The 15,834-nt window shown below is 40.0% G+C and overlaps 1 protein-coding gene across 1 annotated transcript in view; it reads right to left on the bottom strand.

Moving 5' to 3' along the window:
- Nucleotides 1-2,588: 2,588 nt before the first annotated feature.
- SRPK1 (SRSF protein kinase 1) overlaps nt 2,589-15,834 on the bottom strand; it is a 79,418-nt gene continuing 66,172 nt past the window's right edge. Inside the window, 3 exon segments of the mRNA XM_027057900.2 lie at nt 2,589-5,132; nt 6,649-6,741; nt 11,379-11,448. Of these exon segments, the coding sequence (XP_026913701.1) occupies nt 4,948-5,132; nt 6,649-6,741; nt 11,379-11,448 (348 nt within the window). The 3' untranslated portion in view covers nt 2,589-4,947.

Below are 15,834 nucleotides of genomic sequence, written 5' to 3'. Positions count from 1 at the left end.
GAAGATCAAACAAGGGCTCTGACCCTCTAAACTCACCCCTCTTTGTTATTGAACCTCAAGAGGATTTATAGTAAGGCCCACTAATTTATTAAAATTTTTTTTAACATTTTATTCATTTTTGAGACGGAGAGAGCATGAGCAGGGGAGGGGCACAGAGAGGGAGGCACAGAATCCCAAGCAGGCTCTAGGCTCTGAGCTGTCAGCACAGAACCCGATGCAGGGGGCTTGAACCCACCAAGAACCGTGAGATCATAACCTGACCTGAAGTCAGCCACTTAACCAACTAAGCCACCCAGGAGTCCCTAGCGTTCACTAATTTCTAACACTGATGGTCCTCTCCTCTGTATTCAATAAATCCAAAGCAATCAATGCAACGTCTTAAAGGCACAACTTCTAGGAGCATAGCTCAAATGCAGACAGCCGGTGCACTTCTAGAACATGGTCCAGTTCTGCCAATTGTTATTGTATTAAAATGGGCAAAAACTAGATCTGCATTAAGGACAAGATTATGATAAAAAAAAAGCCTCCTCCCTTATAAGGAATGGTATGGCCAGCAACACAACTACATACTAACGTAAACTTGCTTAATTCGTTAAAACTTCTAAACACTTAACATCATCTTCAATCTTCTGGCTTTTTAACGGGGATATTTGATATCACAAGGACTTGGTGTGGACTGGCATTTGTGCAAAGACATAAAGACAAACGCACGTCATGCGTGTAGTTTTTAAATTCCAACTTTTAAAAACAGGACTTTAGTGACAGAGACAAACCTCCTCCTCAATAGGTCTCAAGGTTCAGATAGTATCTTCATGTAATATATACAAGTTTATATATTTAATCCTCATATACTGAAGACTATGCAAGCGATGTTAAGATACTAATACCTTGCCAACTGCAAAGGCACCACGTTGGCGGGCAAAACACAAAGAACTGACGACTATTCAAGCTTCTTTGGTGTCATTAGGCCTTATTTCTGGAGTAAATGTAATTCTGGTTCTATTATCAATAAATCATCCATTTTCTATGAGACAGTCATCCAACAGCAAATGCCTTTCCTCAGAAGGGCAGACTGTTAGATTCCACAGGTTTCACAAATAAAAGAATGGGCAGTAATACAGTCTTGTAACCTGGGCCTGCTCTGGGGCAGCTAAATGGTTCCCCTGTGGACACTCAGGGCAAATGAAGAGTGAAAAGCAGGGGTCCGGGGAGGGGGATGGTTTAACTCCCATCTCCGTTTGCTGGTTCTTTTGAGATTGCGACAAGCTCTCCTAGGACAAGAGCAATGAAGTTTTCCAAAACCCTCTGAGCTCTAGGCCCATACATTTGACACAAGGCCTAGTGAGACTGCCTAGACTGGTCAGTCCAGTAAACCAACACATTGGTTTGAGGAATTCTGGTTTAATTCGTTTAGGTTGTTTTTTAAACAGGTTACATTCTCTTCTGGGCAACACTACAATATGAACATACCACACAGGTCTTCAGCATGATGTAATTAAATTAACTAGGACAGTTTATGTAGTTCAGGGGTGGGGAAGGACTTTCTACTGAATAACGTTAACAAACATAACAATGAAAGGCAAATAAAAAATTGGAAAAGTATGTGATGGAAAATGATAAAAATGCATCATCTTTAGTATATAACAAATCCTTACCACATAATCAAATAGGGAAGCATGCCAACATAGAGCTGGGTAATGGAGGTAGATAACCAAATAAAAATGGCCAAAAACCCATGAAACAAGTTTCTGACTTCACTAGTCATCCAATCTGCAAACTGAAACAAGACACTCCTGTTTTTTTTGGCACTCAAACTGGGTATCAGGAATAAAATGAGTGGGGGGACGCCTGGGTGGCTAGTCGGTGGAGTGTCCGACTGGCTCAGGTCATGATCTGTTTGTGAGTTTGAGCCCTGCACGGGGTTCACTGCTATCAGCACAGAGCCCACTTCAGATCTTCTGTTGCCCCCTCTGCCTCTTTCCCATGTGTGCTCTCTCAAAAATAAAATAAGTCTAAAAAAAAGATTTTAAAAAAGGAATAAAATGAGTGCGATCCTAACAGGCCCATCCAAACACTGCTAGTCACAGCCAAACAGTCCGTTTCCCACAGAAGTTATGGGACATTCACTACAAGCCATAAAAATGTGCTTACAACCTGGCCCAGCCATTCCATGTCTAAGAATTTGTGCTAAGCAATAAATCAGATGTGTATGAGAGCCTGGGCACAATAGGGTTTGTCATTCCAGTGCCTTAGGCAGAGTTCACAAATCTTTGGCGTTCTGCATCTACAATGATTGTAATCGGAGGCCGGGGTGGGAAAGACATTACCACAAATATTCTGGGAAAATACTACTGGATATAGGGAATAACAATTTTCTTAAAACTTCCCAAAATGTACTGTTAATCTCACCTACCCCCAATTTAAAGATAGAAGCAAAGCTACAAATGACATAAAGTGGCATGTGTTCAAGCTATACAATTTCACTGCTTAAAGTACAAAAAGCATACTCAACCAATCCTTTCCTCCCTCCTGAAGGTTGGCTCAGACCAACTTGGGCAACAAATGAACAGAAATGCTCTGGAAACATGTAGGTTATTAAATAATTTGTTTATTGTACTGCATTTATAAAGAAAACAGACAATGCACCTGATAGAAAGAATAAAAATGCATTTGGGGTTTTAACTGACAGCAATAGAAATCCTTTAGTAAGATCATGGCAATTTGACAGTATTATGATTAAGTTCAATAAAGGTACATGGGGTACTTGGAAGATCAATTTCTATAGCTGCCTCTTTCTACGGCTTCTAATTCATCTGGCTCCTTAAATGACAGGGGGAAAAGCCCTTATTTGGAGGGAAAACATGTCCAAGAAAGAAGTTATAGGTTCTCTCTTCTTAAAATTTCTTTTTACATCAATTGTTAAAATGGGGCCTTCTATTTGTGTTTTGGTTATTTTACTTTAATATCATCACCAGAATTCCTGTAATTCCACAATTGTTATTTTACAGTGTAGAAAAGAATTCAGTTCTAGTCTGCTATTGCTTTAGATGTACATATCGCTGAAAAGCCAAAGTGGATTAGAAGTGCCGAAGGATTTTCCCTGCCGTTGTTGGATACAATCTATTTTCTTTATTCTTGATAGGTGCATAGACAGCCTCAATTAAAATTCTTTCTACAGGAACATGTCTGATTTCAGGACTACCCAATCAAGGATCCGATGAATGGCTGGCCATCGGTACTCAGGGTTCTAGGTTTATGAGTTAAATGGATTGCATAATTGCACCATGTTTTCCTTTGCTGTTGTTGGTGGAAAAATGGCAGAATCTGGACTCCAATTTCCTGTATAGAGGGTCAGCTACCTGAAAGTCTCATCAGCAGCTTTGCTAGTAGAGCCTCAAGTTGCACTTCCTTGGCTTTCTGTAAATCACTCCTGGAGCCGTCTCCGCAGAACGCTGTAGTCCTCAAGGCCCACTTGGTCTGTGCTGAACAAGTGGCTGTGACCCCAAGCCTGCCCCTCTTTTACTTTTCAATATCACCCGAGGAATATATGATGTCTAGGGCAAGTCTAAGAGAGGCCCATTCTAAAGTAAGATTCACAGAGCCTTTTCTCATTAAAAAAAAAAAAAAAAAAAAAAAAAAGCCTCAAGTACATCTCAATTATCCCAAAGTTGCAGTTAAAAACTTACATTATACAAAGAAATAGCAGCAGAGAATGGCTAATCTTAAAACAACCAAAAACAAAAAACAAAGATAAAAACAAAACACCCCCTCCAAAACAAAACAAAAAAACCCCACCCCAAAAAGTGCCATCCCACCCTTCCCCTTGGTTCTTCTATGCTGGGATTTCACTTAAGACCTGAAGCCTCTCAGAAAATGAGAAAGGCTAAGCCACAGAGGGAAACTGCTTCAAGGCTAAATTTGGACAAGAAGAAGAAAAAGCTGTGAATACAAGTAGGGGACTGATTGGAAAAGAATCAGGAATTCTAGGGCATTTTCTTCTTAGAGGGAAAATCTCTGATACCCAGATCTCCTTTCTAGAGTCATCCTGGATTCTTTAGTTAGTTATGGGGCAATAAACTCAAGTGCAGTGAGTAAAGTGCCAGCCAGGGGTTAAAACAATGAAAAACAAAACAGCCAAATGAACAAACTCTGCTGTTAGGGTGACAGAAGACACACAGGAAAGGACTGTTTTGCAAAACAGCTGTGGTTCTGCAGAAATTACAAATCAATGGTTCCGCTTCTGTTTTCATCAAAAATCAGACCAAAGATTCAAGGATCTTAGAGTTATTAAAGGATGAAAGGAATTTGATAGTGCTTTGAACAGTGATAAAATGGTACCCAAATTTGGAGCTTATACAGCTCCTTTAAAAAGATAGCCTGAAAAGTCGCAGGAAAAAATGTGAACATAGAGAGCAACAGAAACAGTCCAGGTAGATGATGCAGCCTGGATACAGCAAGTTTAATATCTCTGCTGTACACAGATGTAACACCCTTTCCCCTTCTCATCCTTATGCTGGCAATAAGACACGCACTAGAAAATTTGACTCTTAGAGTCAGTGAATAAAAGGATGAGCTCATACATCTTCATAGTTTTTAAAAAGGATGTGTATAATTTAAAGGGTGTTCTAATGGAAAGACAAGGGTACAGGGTGAGAGGCTGTTTCACATTTTAGTCTATTCGTCTTTGGCAGAGCCCAGTCAAGGCCAAATTCACCTAGGATGCCCAATGGCTGTGGGGGATCTCCACAGGGTCAAGTAAGCAAACCCAAATGAACAGATTGATTTAAAAAAAGAAAACAAGAAAACAAAAAACAAAAAAACAAAACAAAAAAACCCCTTAGGAAACCCTTGAAGGAAGAGCTTCACCCTGAAAAGGGAAGAGGGAAATGCTTGTTGGGGAGGGGTGAGGGTCAGCATGTGATCTCTGCTGCGCTGTTAGGCTGGGGCTTAGGAGTTGAGCCAAGGATGCCGGAGACAATCGGCAGCAGTGGCTCTCTTCTCGGGTATCAGCTCCAACATGGGCAGTAAGAAATCCGTGAAGCCAGCTGCCTCTTCCTGAGACCACTCATACTTCTCCACTAGAACCTCAAAAAGGCCCCAGGGCTTCAGTTTCGTGATGTGTTTCAGGTCACCTATGATAAAGACAATACAAAAGAAACTGACTGACACTGACAAGTGACAAGAGCCTTTTGTGGATATCCAGGAACTAATCCGGGTGCTCTATAAAGAAATTTTGCCACCAGAATTGAATCTTTCTTCAGTCAAATTTCTCACATTCTCCATTCTGAGGGCCTAAAAACTTAAGATAATTTGTTTGCTCCACCATTCCAGGATATTCTGTCCCAGTCAAATTGGGCAGGCCTAGCATGAACTAGGTATTCACTAAAATGAATATTAAATGCCTATATATGCAACATGGTGTCATATGGTGTTCAGAGGCAGTTTATTACCACATACCAAGAACAATTTGTTTGTACTGTTTTTTTTTTTTTTTTGACTTAAGAGTCTAGTAAATATTGCTTCCAAATAAGGCAGTAAGAGCTAATACCATGTCAAACCTGTATAAAAGCAACAAGACTAAAAGAACAAACCCCACACAGGTTTCAGATATAGCTACACTACACTTTGTAGTATTCTGGAATGTCATTCTAAATTTTGCTTCTTTGAAATGATAATTAAAAAAAGATAAGGTCAATTACAGTACCTTATTAAGGTAAATGCTGCTTTAAAACTTCTACAACACTTATTTGAGGTCTCTTCTGTGGGCAGTGAGTGCCTGATTAATTACCTACTCGGTATATGCATGCCATTAACTGGTCTTTGTGTAAGGAGGAACTCTTATGAATCACTTCAGTATTTTCCTGCCAAAAAAGAAACATTAAATGTTTCTGAGGATGCTTGCTGTCAAGTGTTGAGAAAAATGATTTTCCTCAGCATTAGTGTAGAGGTTGTGAGGAAAAAGGGAATCATGGCAAAAAGGGAAAAAAAGGCCAGACAGTCTTCCAATCCCTTCCATGTCAGGTGTTCAAATTTCAGCTTTCAAATTTTGTTTGTATGCATAAGTACACATTTAAATATGCCAATGTATATTATCGAGTCAAAAAGTTGAAGTAAGAGTATTCTCTTGGTTTCCTTCACTCCTCAGTGATGACATAAACTTATAAAATTGTCAAGGGTAAAGTTAATTTGTAGAACTGATGGGCTTAAGTGACTATGTTGGGTGTCACTAGGCCACAAGACAGAGTGAGATGTAATCCTGCCCTTAGGAAGCTTGAAGTAAATGATTTGCCCTTTGAAAGAGGCAGTTCTTAGACCAAATGCTAGCAAAAATCTGCCCATTTTCCAGAAGTGCTATAATAGGAGTAATCAATGTGCCAGGTACTATATACAAAGTAACTTATTCAATATGAAGTAGACACTTATAATCTCCAGTTAGAAATCAGCAGACTGAGGTTGTGTAGCAGCTGGGATTTGAACCTAGATAGTCTGGTTCCAGTCTCTGCTCTTGACCACACTATTACAGCTCAGCAGTCAAGACAGGACCATTCTTCTGTAGGTGCTGGGAATACATGTACCCAGCAGTACTTACCTCTTCATTTTTAAACACTTTGCCCCCTTAATGCCTGGGAACAAACACATTTATTTTACCTTTTTTGGTGAAAAATTCCTTGGAATATTTTCCTGCCACAATGAGCTTGCGAGGCACCTTCCCCAGAAGTTCTATGATCAATGCAATGTGATCTGTATGTTTCAAACATTTCAGGAAAGGGGAAAAAAAAGACATACATAACAGGAGTAACAAATGCAGTTCTAGACAATGGCAGAAAGAGTAGCATGCACACCTCTTTATGAAGCATTTCAGGCTTGCTTTCTGTCCTAAATAGGAAGAGGACTCTATCCACCTAATGGAGAGTCCAGAAAACCGTAACAAAATCACGCACCCACTCCAGTGGGACTTGAGTGATAACTAAAAACAATCTTGGTGTGAATGCTCTGCTTCCTTAAGTTGTATACCTGGGGCCTAGATGAAAACTCATGTTAATAATACTACCTCTGCGATTGAAGAAGTCCTGTGAATATTTCCCACTGAGGGCAAAGCGTCTTGGAATTCTGCCTATCAGCTCTATAATGTGCGCAATGTGGTCTAAAATAGAAGGGTAAGAAGAACAGGATCAAGGACAAGCTGTAAAGGGTTTTTTTTTTTTTATGAATAGCTTTTTCAAGGACTAGCTCTTTAAGAGTAACTACAAATATAACCAAGGATATTCCAGGGGAGACTGGGAAGGTCGAGAATTATTTCAGGTGGTTGGTTACCTGATAGCAGCTGGCAAGTCCCACTCTGGAGTTTGGAGGCTTAACTAGATCTTTATTTCTATTTTGCCTATACATCTAGGTTCAGGTGGGTTTTTCAGATGAGGTGAAAAACTGTACCAATATTCTTTACACATTCTGGAACTGTTATTTATTTATGATACTGCCCTGGGCTTCACGTAATAATATCACTCTATTTAACAATGTTCATGATGATTAAATAATCACATATGATTATTTGAGTTTTCACAACCACCCTGTACAACAGGCCAAAGATTAATACCCCATTGTAAAGATGAGAAAATAGTACCTCAGAGAGAATAAATGGCCGACTTGAAGGTACAGGGCTAAAAGGAGCTAGAACTCAAATGAAAACCCACATCTTATCATGTCTAGTTCAGAGCTATTTGTTTTAAAATAAATCATATTTTAAGTACAAATTAGCGAAAAACATTTCACTTTTCATTTATTTTTTAAATTTTTTTAGGGTTTATCTTTGAGAGAGAGTGACAGAGTGTAAGTGGGGGAGAGGCAGAGAGAGAAGGAGACACAGAATCCGAAGCAGGCTCCAGGCTCTGAGCTGTCAGCACAGAGCCCGTTGTGGGGCTTGAACTCACAAACTGTGAGATCGTGACCTGAGCCAAAGTTGGATGCTTTTAACTGACTGAGCCACCCAGGTGCCCCGAAAAACATTTTAAAATACAGCTACTTGACTTCTGTAGGCCACGAAAAGATGTCCACATCATAGCAGTGCGTTGTAACTGTCACGGCATGAATATGGACTGTGAACACTGCCAGGGATGCGTCCGGTGTGTCCCCAGGTGAGCCTGGGACTGGCCAGCATCCATCCACACTTACAGGCAGCTCTACTACCTTTTTTATTCTGCAGGAAACTAAGAATACGAAGTACATTTTAAAAAGTGATGGCTGCTAGTCACAAAAGGACTTTAATCCTGGTAGAGAATCATGAAGATCAAAAGGAATTACTTAAAGATTTCTAATGTTACCTTAAAGGGGAATAATAATATGCCAGAGACATCAATATATCTGGGAATTTGTGAATGTCTCAGGTCCTATCTGTTTCTCATGTAAAGGACCCAGTGCTGTCATTTTAAAAGGGCTTTACATTCATGAATTCACTATAACCTTTTGGCAGTTTTGACTGAATTTATACTTTGGTAACAAGAACTCAGCTGCTAAGAAATTTCTGCCTATTTTAAGCAAAACCTGCAAATAAATGTCTTTGTATAAACAGATTATAAATGAGACCACAGTTTATCTTCTGTAAACTTCCAAGTGAAGTATTGGTTCTTTTAATATTTTTCCTATACCAAGGAATTATTTTTCCCCTGAATGTGTTATTTTACATTTAGTTCCAGATAAACCAAATTGTATCTGGTTTATCAATTGATCAGAGGGCAGATATACCTGATAGGCAAAATTATCCAAGTATTATTCCAAGAGTTAGGGGCTGGAGAATATCATCAGAGAACATGCTTCTTAGGCTGGCCCCAGTCCTACTGTGACTTGTAACAAACTATGCATACACTGGCTGGAGGATAAGGGTTTGCTGTTTTCTGCTCCTATGGGCGTCTTATGCAGCAGTGTGAAGTTTCACCTAAAGACTGTTAGTACTGACTGGTACAGGAGGAAATAAATTTGTATAGAAATACCTAGGATAGATGGTTCTCCCTTATTCCTTACTTGGGACTTTTTATATATGTTTCAATCATCAAGTTTGGTAGCATAAGATCCTATACAATATAATTCCAGCTGCTCTGTGTGTTCTGTACCACACACTATTTACAGAGAGTGTACAAAAATAGAAAAAAATCAACTACCCTCCCAAACAAAGATAGTAGGGCATTTCTTTCTTTTCTTTTCTTTTTTTTCTTTTTTCTTCTCTCTCTCTCCCTCTCTCTTCCTCCCTCCCTCCCTCCTTTCTTTCTGTTACATTTATTTATTTTTGAGAAACAGAGTGAGACAAAGCATAAGCAGGGTATGGGCAGAAAGAGAAGGAGACACAGAATCCGAAGCAGGCTCCAGGTTCTGAGCAAGCGGTCAGCACAGAGCCTGACGCGGGGCTCGAACCCATGGACTGTGAGATCATGACCTGAGCCGAAGTCGGACGCTCAACCGACTGAGCCACCCAGGCACCCCTATAGTGGGGCATTTCTAAAATGGTGTAAGTCTATAGCGCCAAACTTACAACCAGAAAAAAAAAAAAAAGCAGCAAAGACTAGGGAAAATTGTGTACATAGACAGTAATTACAGTTATATTCTTACAAGGGCTGATGTATAGAAAACACATCCATACTGTACCCACTAAAATAGGCATTGGGCTATGGGAACTGGCGCAACATTTTCCAAACAGTACTTATTAGGAATGTCAGGAGGTCCTACTAATAATGCCTATTAATATCCCAAGGGACCACAGTGTGAGAAATAGAGCTTTCTTGGTTCCACAGGGCACAAAACTTGATTTCCCTAAGATGGAGGAAAGCACAGGGAGTGAAGGACATATTTTCCTTATTGGGAGGGTATATTGCTAGTGTTCTTTCAAAGTAATCCCCATTAACCCTGAAAACAAAATCTGCCCAAACTGTTTAATCAAGAAGGTAAGATACCTCTTTAACAGTTCTTTCATTCACAATTATCTCATCTAAGTTATCTGGCCACCACCATGATAAAAAAAAAAAAAAAAAATCACATGTGGGGACTAAGCTTAGGAATTCCCTGAGCTTGCACCGATGGGTTAACCAGGCATAAGGAAATAGAAAGCTGCATGATGAACGCATCCAAGATTAGGTAAACAGGGCAAAGGCCCCCAGTATCGGACAAAAATGCTGGAATAGAAAAGCCTCAGGATGAAAGTATCAAAAATGAGGTAAACAAGATTAGGTATTCAGGGCAGAAACACCCCCCCCAACTTAGTGCAATAGCAAAAAGCTGCTTTCACAGGGAAGAAGGACCAAAATAGGTAAATAGGGCTATAGACCCCAGTAGGGCCTAGAGTGGAGCCCAGAGTGCCCAGAGTGGAGCTAATTAGCAAAAGAAAGGTGCCTTGCTGACCCTTGAGGTTGCATGCTCTGTCTTGTCCCCTAGGCCAGTTTAGGTAAACAGAGGTGGTGCCTCAGGCCTGCTGTAAACAAACTCCCTCCCAGCTTTGTTTTGTATTGACCCAAACCCCTAACACCGCCTATCTTCAAAATTCTCCATTCCCCCGTCCATGAGTTAATGTTCATGGTTTCACTGTCTCTTTTACACATCTGTCACGCTTGTAAGCCTTCTGATCCTAATAAAAATGGAGCAAGGACCCTTACTCGGGGCTCTTGTCAACTCCTGAACATTAGCCTCTCTTGCATTTTAATCCTGCATCCCACTCTCTTGCTGGACAAGAGAGAACTCCAGACCCAGAGTCTACGACAATCACACATTTAGTTGTCTGCTTTTACAGCCTCTCAGATGGAGCAGCTCACAGCTTGGGCCTTTCCCACCGGCTTTCACAAAATGTAAGCCAATAATATTTTGTTTTAAAATGGAACTCTAAATGTTAATATCATTTAAAAAGAAAAAAAGTATGGCTTTAATTTTTAGAAAAAGAGAATGCTAAATATTGTAGAATGTATACAAACAGGATACAGTCTCTGCATTCACAAACACCATCCAAATCGTATGTTTGCCTATAAAATTACTGACTTCCAAATAAAGTTGCAGGCATAAGTGAGCAAGCTGACGAACAGGTAATTCAAATGGGGTAAAGACTGAATCACTGATTTATAGAGAAAGGAAAATAACTAGATGTTTTAGAAGAAATTACCCGGTAAATACAATTTTTAGTTTGACCATGTGTAGCCTTTTCTCTTAATCCTCACAGAGTTCTTTAATAGCTACTATAAAATATTGAGTATATCTAATACTTAATATAAAACATCTTATATTTCTATCTTTTCTGGGATTTATATATTCTTAGCATACAAAAAAGACTAAGTTCTTCAGTACTACAAACCACACGGCCACACAAGTGTAACTGCCATGCACAGACATCCTCAGTTAAGAGGACTCACCTTCATCCCGAGTGTACTCTTCCCCTGAATGCGGTTCAAACAAATAGTCGCCTGTGGCCAGTTCAAACGCCTAAGAAAAAGAGGACAATGTAAGCAACAACAACAGGAAGCCTTTGGGAAGCTTACTGCTTGCTATTTGGCTCAACACGGAGTAATTTTTTCCTTCTCTGGAAAAGCCACAGATGATCATTTAAAAAAAAAGTCTTAAGAGTATTCCTAAAGAGCTTTCCTTCCACACCTGTATCTTAGTAAGCTGAAGCAGGAAAACAGCAATAACATCATCAACATATGGATTATCCCCTCCCCCCATCAGCAATTCAGCTGTCTTGAGTTTATCTTTTTGCTGAGTGAGGCACATTTGGATATTAAGGTGGTTCTAAGTTATTAAATTATTCATGAGAAGAGCAGCTCCTCTTATGTTGTAATTTCACATGGCTAGAAATTAAGATTCTGTACCCAGAGTCAAAACCAAAGAACTGAGACAGACACATCTCTACCTACGTATGACTATTATTTGGCAAAAAGTATAGTTTTTCAAAGTTTTGCTTTGGAACATACTCCCTAAAGTTTTAGATAGAACTTCCAATTCCTAGGTCTATAGAAAATCAGAAAAAGGCTGGGTGTAAATGTGGTCAAGAGCCATTCATGTTTTATGTGACTGGCACATTTAGCAGTCACCACCGAGAAAAGAAAGGCACGTCTTCTACAAGAAAAGCTCTTGTAAACAGTGTTCAAGAAGCGTGAAAAAGTAATTTCCTTTAGAATATGTGCCAAGCAGTACGGAAAGACAGCATGTGAGTGACGTTAATCTTTCACTGAATAAAAAGATGGATTAAAAACAAGTAATACAACTGCAGTTTTGTAAAGAACCTAATTGGCATAGAAGTACAGTTGTAAGTCGTTAGTCGCGGGTCAATTCTGATCGAGTCGATGGTACTAAGTGGCCCAGGCAATTACAGGAACCACGGGGTGGATTCCGGAGCACACTGTCTGACTCGGACCCAGATGGAGGTCTCAGTGCTTGCCAGTGTCCGCTTCTGCAGTTTTCCCACGGGACAGCTTTTCTCAAGACATTACCTGAACGGTACTACCGCCCAGGCCACAAAACCAGAAGTTTCAGGACAGTCCCTAAAATGTCAGGGATGCTATGGCTTCTTACCAGGCATAGCTGGTTTTACATCCCAGCAGTTTATTTTGGAACTGAACCTGATATGTGTTCTACCCTCGCCCCCTTACTGTCCTGAGGTTTACAGTCCCAAAGTGGAAAAAAGACCCTGTTAATTCTTATTCATCAAAGTTTGTTACTATCTTCAGAAACCAGCACTTTTTCAAAGCCTCGGAGTGGGAGCTCAGTAAATATCCTGAAATTAAAGTTCACAGAAGTAAAGAAAATTTTCTAAGATTTTAGTATTTTCTAAATTTTTTCATCTAGATACTTCTAACTAGTTACCTAAAGTTCTCTGACAGAACTACTTTTTGGAACATAAGGTAGATGCTAGTAGTTACCATTTTGTAAGTAATAGCAAAAATCCCCTCACAAATCAAACCAAACCAAAAGATCACAGTACCAAAATTCGAAACTAGCGGAAGCTCTAGGTTACAGAACACTTTAGTTGAATATGCTTCCCTTTACAGATAAGAAAACTGTGACCCAAACTGACAAGCAAAAAAGCCCATCCGAGAATGTAGGGGCTCCTAATTCCCACTCCTGCCCTTGTCTCATGCTGACCAAAGAGCCTGCTCCGTGACAGTCAGGGTCACGCTGACGTACATAGGCAACATCAGTTATGCAATCCAGTGAGCTGGCACATCCTGACAATGGCGTATCATTTAGTGTTGAAAAAGAAATGAGCCATCAAGTCATGAAAAGACAAAGGACAACCTTAAATATTTGAATATTATGAAGTGAAAGCAGCCAATCTGAAAAGTTTACATGTTTTATGACTCCAACTATATGACTTTCTGAAAAAGGCAAAACTATGAAGACAATAAAGATTGGTGGTGGCCAGGGGCTGGGGCTGGAGGAAGAGGGAGGAACAGGCAGAGCACAGAGCAATCTTAGGGCAGTGGAACCATTCTGCAGGATATTCCTGTGGTAGATACAGGTCACTGTACATTTGTCAAAATCCACAGAATGGAGGATTTAAAAACATCTATTCTTTATCAACTCTTAAATGGTCTTCATAGAACATTCCCTTTTCATAACTGCCCTTCTAACTCAGTAGTCTCAATCACGAATGTGGCAGGCAAACTCACTCTCTCTCAGAGAGGGTCCAATCTTTCTATTAATTAATTGTATCAGATACAGGACGATCCATCGCTTTCAGGCACTTCTGATATTCCAGGATTTGTTTTTACTTTCTGGTTATGGCTAAATGTAAGGCAACATTTCTAGGTCTATTAGCAAAACGAGAGAAATTTGGGGGAACAAGTGGGGCTCAAGTTTTCACAGTATTGTCATATCAGGTAAGTGCTTTCCTTCCCTTGGTCAAGAAATTTCCTGCATGTGAGCTGGTCCATTTAATGGGAGGCAAGGTTAATTCCCCTTTTATTTTTTTGCCTTAGTATTAATGTACTAAATAGCACGCAGGACCTACTGGCCTAAACAGTTAACCTCCTACTAAGAACCACATCATAATAAATCATATGTCATCTATAAACTAGCTATATTTTGTAAATGGTGGCATCTCTAGCACGTATTTTCTCTAGCAAATCAAATTCTTCCAAATATAAAACTTTAAAAGAAGTTAGATTTTATTCCAATGTTCTTCCATCTGGTGCACAATACCAAACCTTACATTTCAGGCAGTCAGCCATCTTAAAAGACCCCTGATACACCCTACCTAACAGAATGATTTACAAGGTCATGCCATATTAACAACACAGTTTTAACTCTATTACCTCTGGAAGACATGGTTTTTCAGGAATGTGCGTATCAAGAAATCTATGATCTTCTAGTCTGTAGTTTCTCAAGTTTTCCCCAGAGTTGACTGTGAATATTGTTAATTGAAATGACAGTTTAACAGGTTTCTGGTTTAGTTTCCTCATTTGATGGTCCACAAATATGTACTAAGTACTGCTTATATAATAAAGAATCTATTTGGTCTTTGTTCCTGTTTCCTGAGAGGAAGCCTCTAAACGCTTGGAATTTCCAAGTGATGAGTACTTAATGGCACCCCCCTACATAGTTAAGACGGGGGCTGGATATGCCTCCTAATTGGACAAGATCCAACTGTGTGAGAACTGGGGCTGTGAGCCAGCATTATCCTAACCTCCAGGGAAGGAATGGGGGCTGGAGATGGAGTTCATTCAATCAATCATGACTAAGTCATGAAATCTTAGTAAAAAAAACTGGGCACCTGAAGCTGTGTGAACTTCCCTAGATGGTGGTACACACTGATATGCTGGGAAAGTGACACGTCCCAACGACACAGAAGCTTCACCTTGGGTACCTTCTTAGGCCTCACCCTAGGCATGCTTTGATTTGATTGGTCCTGATTTGTAGCCTTTATGACAAAACTGTAATAGCAGTTTTAACACTTTCCTAAATTCTGGGAGTCATTCTAACAAGTTACTGAATCTGAAAGGATAATGGAACCTCCCAATTTGTAGCCGGTAGGTCAGAAAAGCAGGTGGCTTGTGGACTCCGGAGTCTGCAGCTGGTGTCTGAAATGAAGGCAGTCTCGTGGGAAATTATGCCCTTACTCTACGAAGTCTGCCAGAATTCTGGGTAGTTAGCACCACAACTGCACTGTAAGTACCCACTCATAACGGGCCAGGCCCTGAAGCACACAATTAGCTATACGTTAACAGCCACAATTCCTGTCAGCATGGCACTCACAACCTCGTAGAAGAGAAACAAGTGAAGAAACACAATTACAAATTAAAGAGTATACTCTATTTCAGGAAACAAGAGAACATGTTCTAACACAGGCTATTTGTGGGAAACCATTTAGTATCAACTAAATCTGACCTCTTGAGTACTTGTTTGCGAGGGACAAAGTAGCCATTTAAGAATCTTAGGATGATTGGGCTTCACATCTTGTGGGGTGTAAAGATGTCTGAGGAACTGTCAAACTGTACAGAATGAAGTAGTTTCCAGGGGCTTCCCTGATCTGAAAACAGATGAGAGCTGAAAGGGCAAGGGTACCTGTAACCTCATCAAAAACAGTACCACCTTAGCAGTTGTTTCTAACACCCCCTAACCCCCAGCAGCAGTAAGAAACATTTGGTGCCTTCAGCGCAAAAGCAGTTTGGCAGAACCAAATGGAATGCCAGATGTATTTAATTAGCTTTTGAATTCCTACCTCTCCAGACAGAAAATTTAGACTGCCAGTGATGTCACAAAAAGTTTTTATTTTCTTGTTTGTAAAATTCACTAGTCTACTGAAAATCAGCAAACAGAGCAAGGCACAGTGCTACCGCATAGCATAACGTTAACGTTAACGTAACGTTA

The sequence above is a fragment of the Acinonyx jubatus genome, chromosome B2 (assembly GCF_027475565.1).
Source record: "Acinonyx jubatus isolate Ajub_Pintada_27869175 chromosome B2, VMU_Ajub_asm_v1.0, whole genome shotgun sequence".
NCBI lineage: Eukaryota > Metazoa > Chordata > Mammalia > Carnivora > Felidae > Acinonyx > Acinonyx jubatus.
This window is presented reverse-complemented; position numbering and strand designations above follow the sequence as displayed.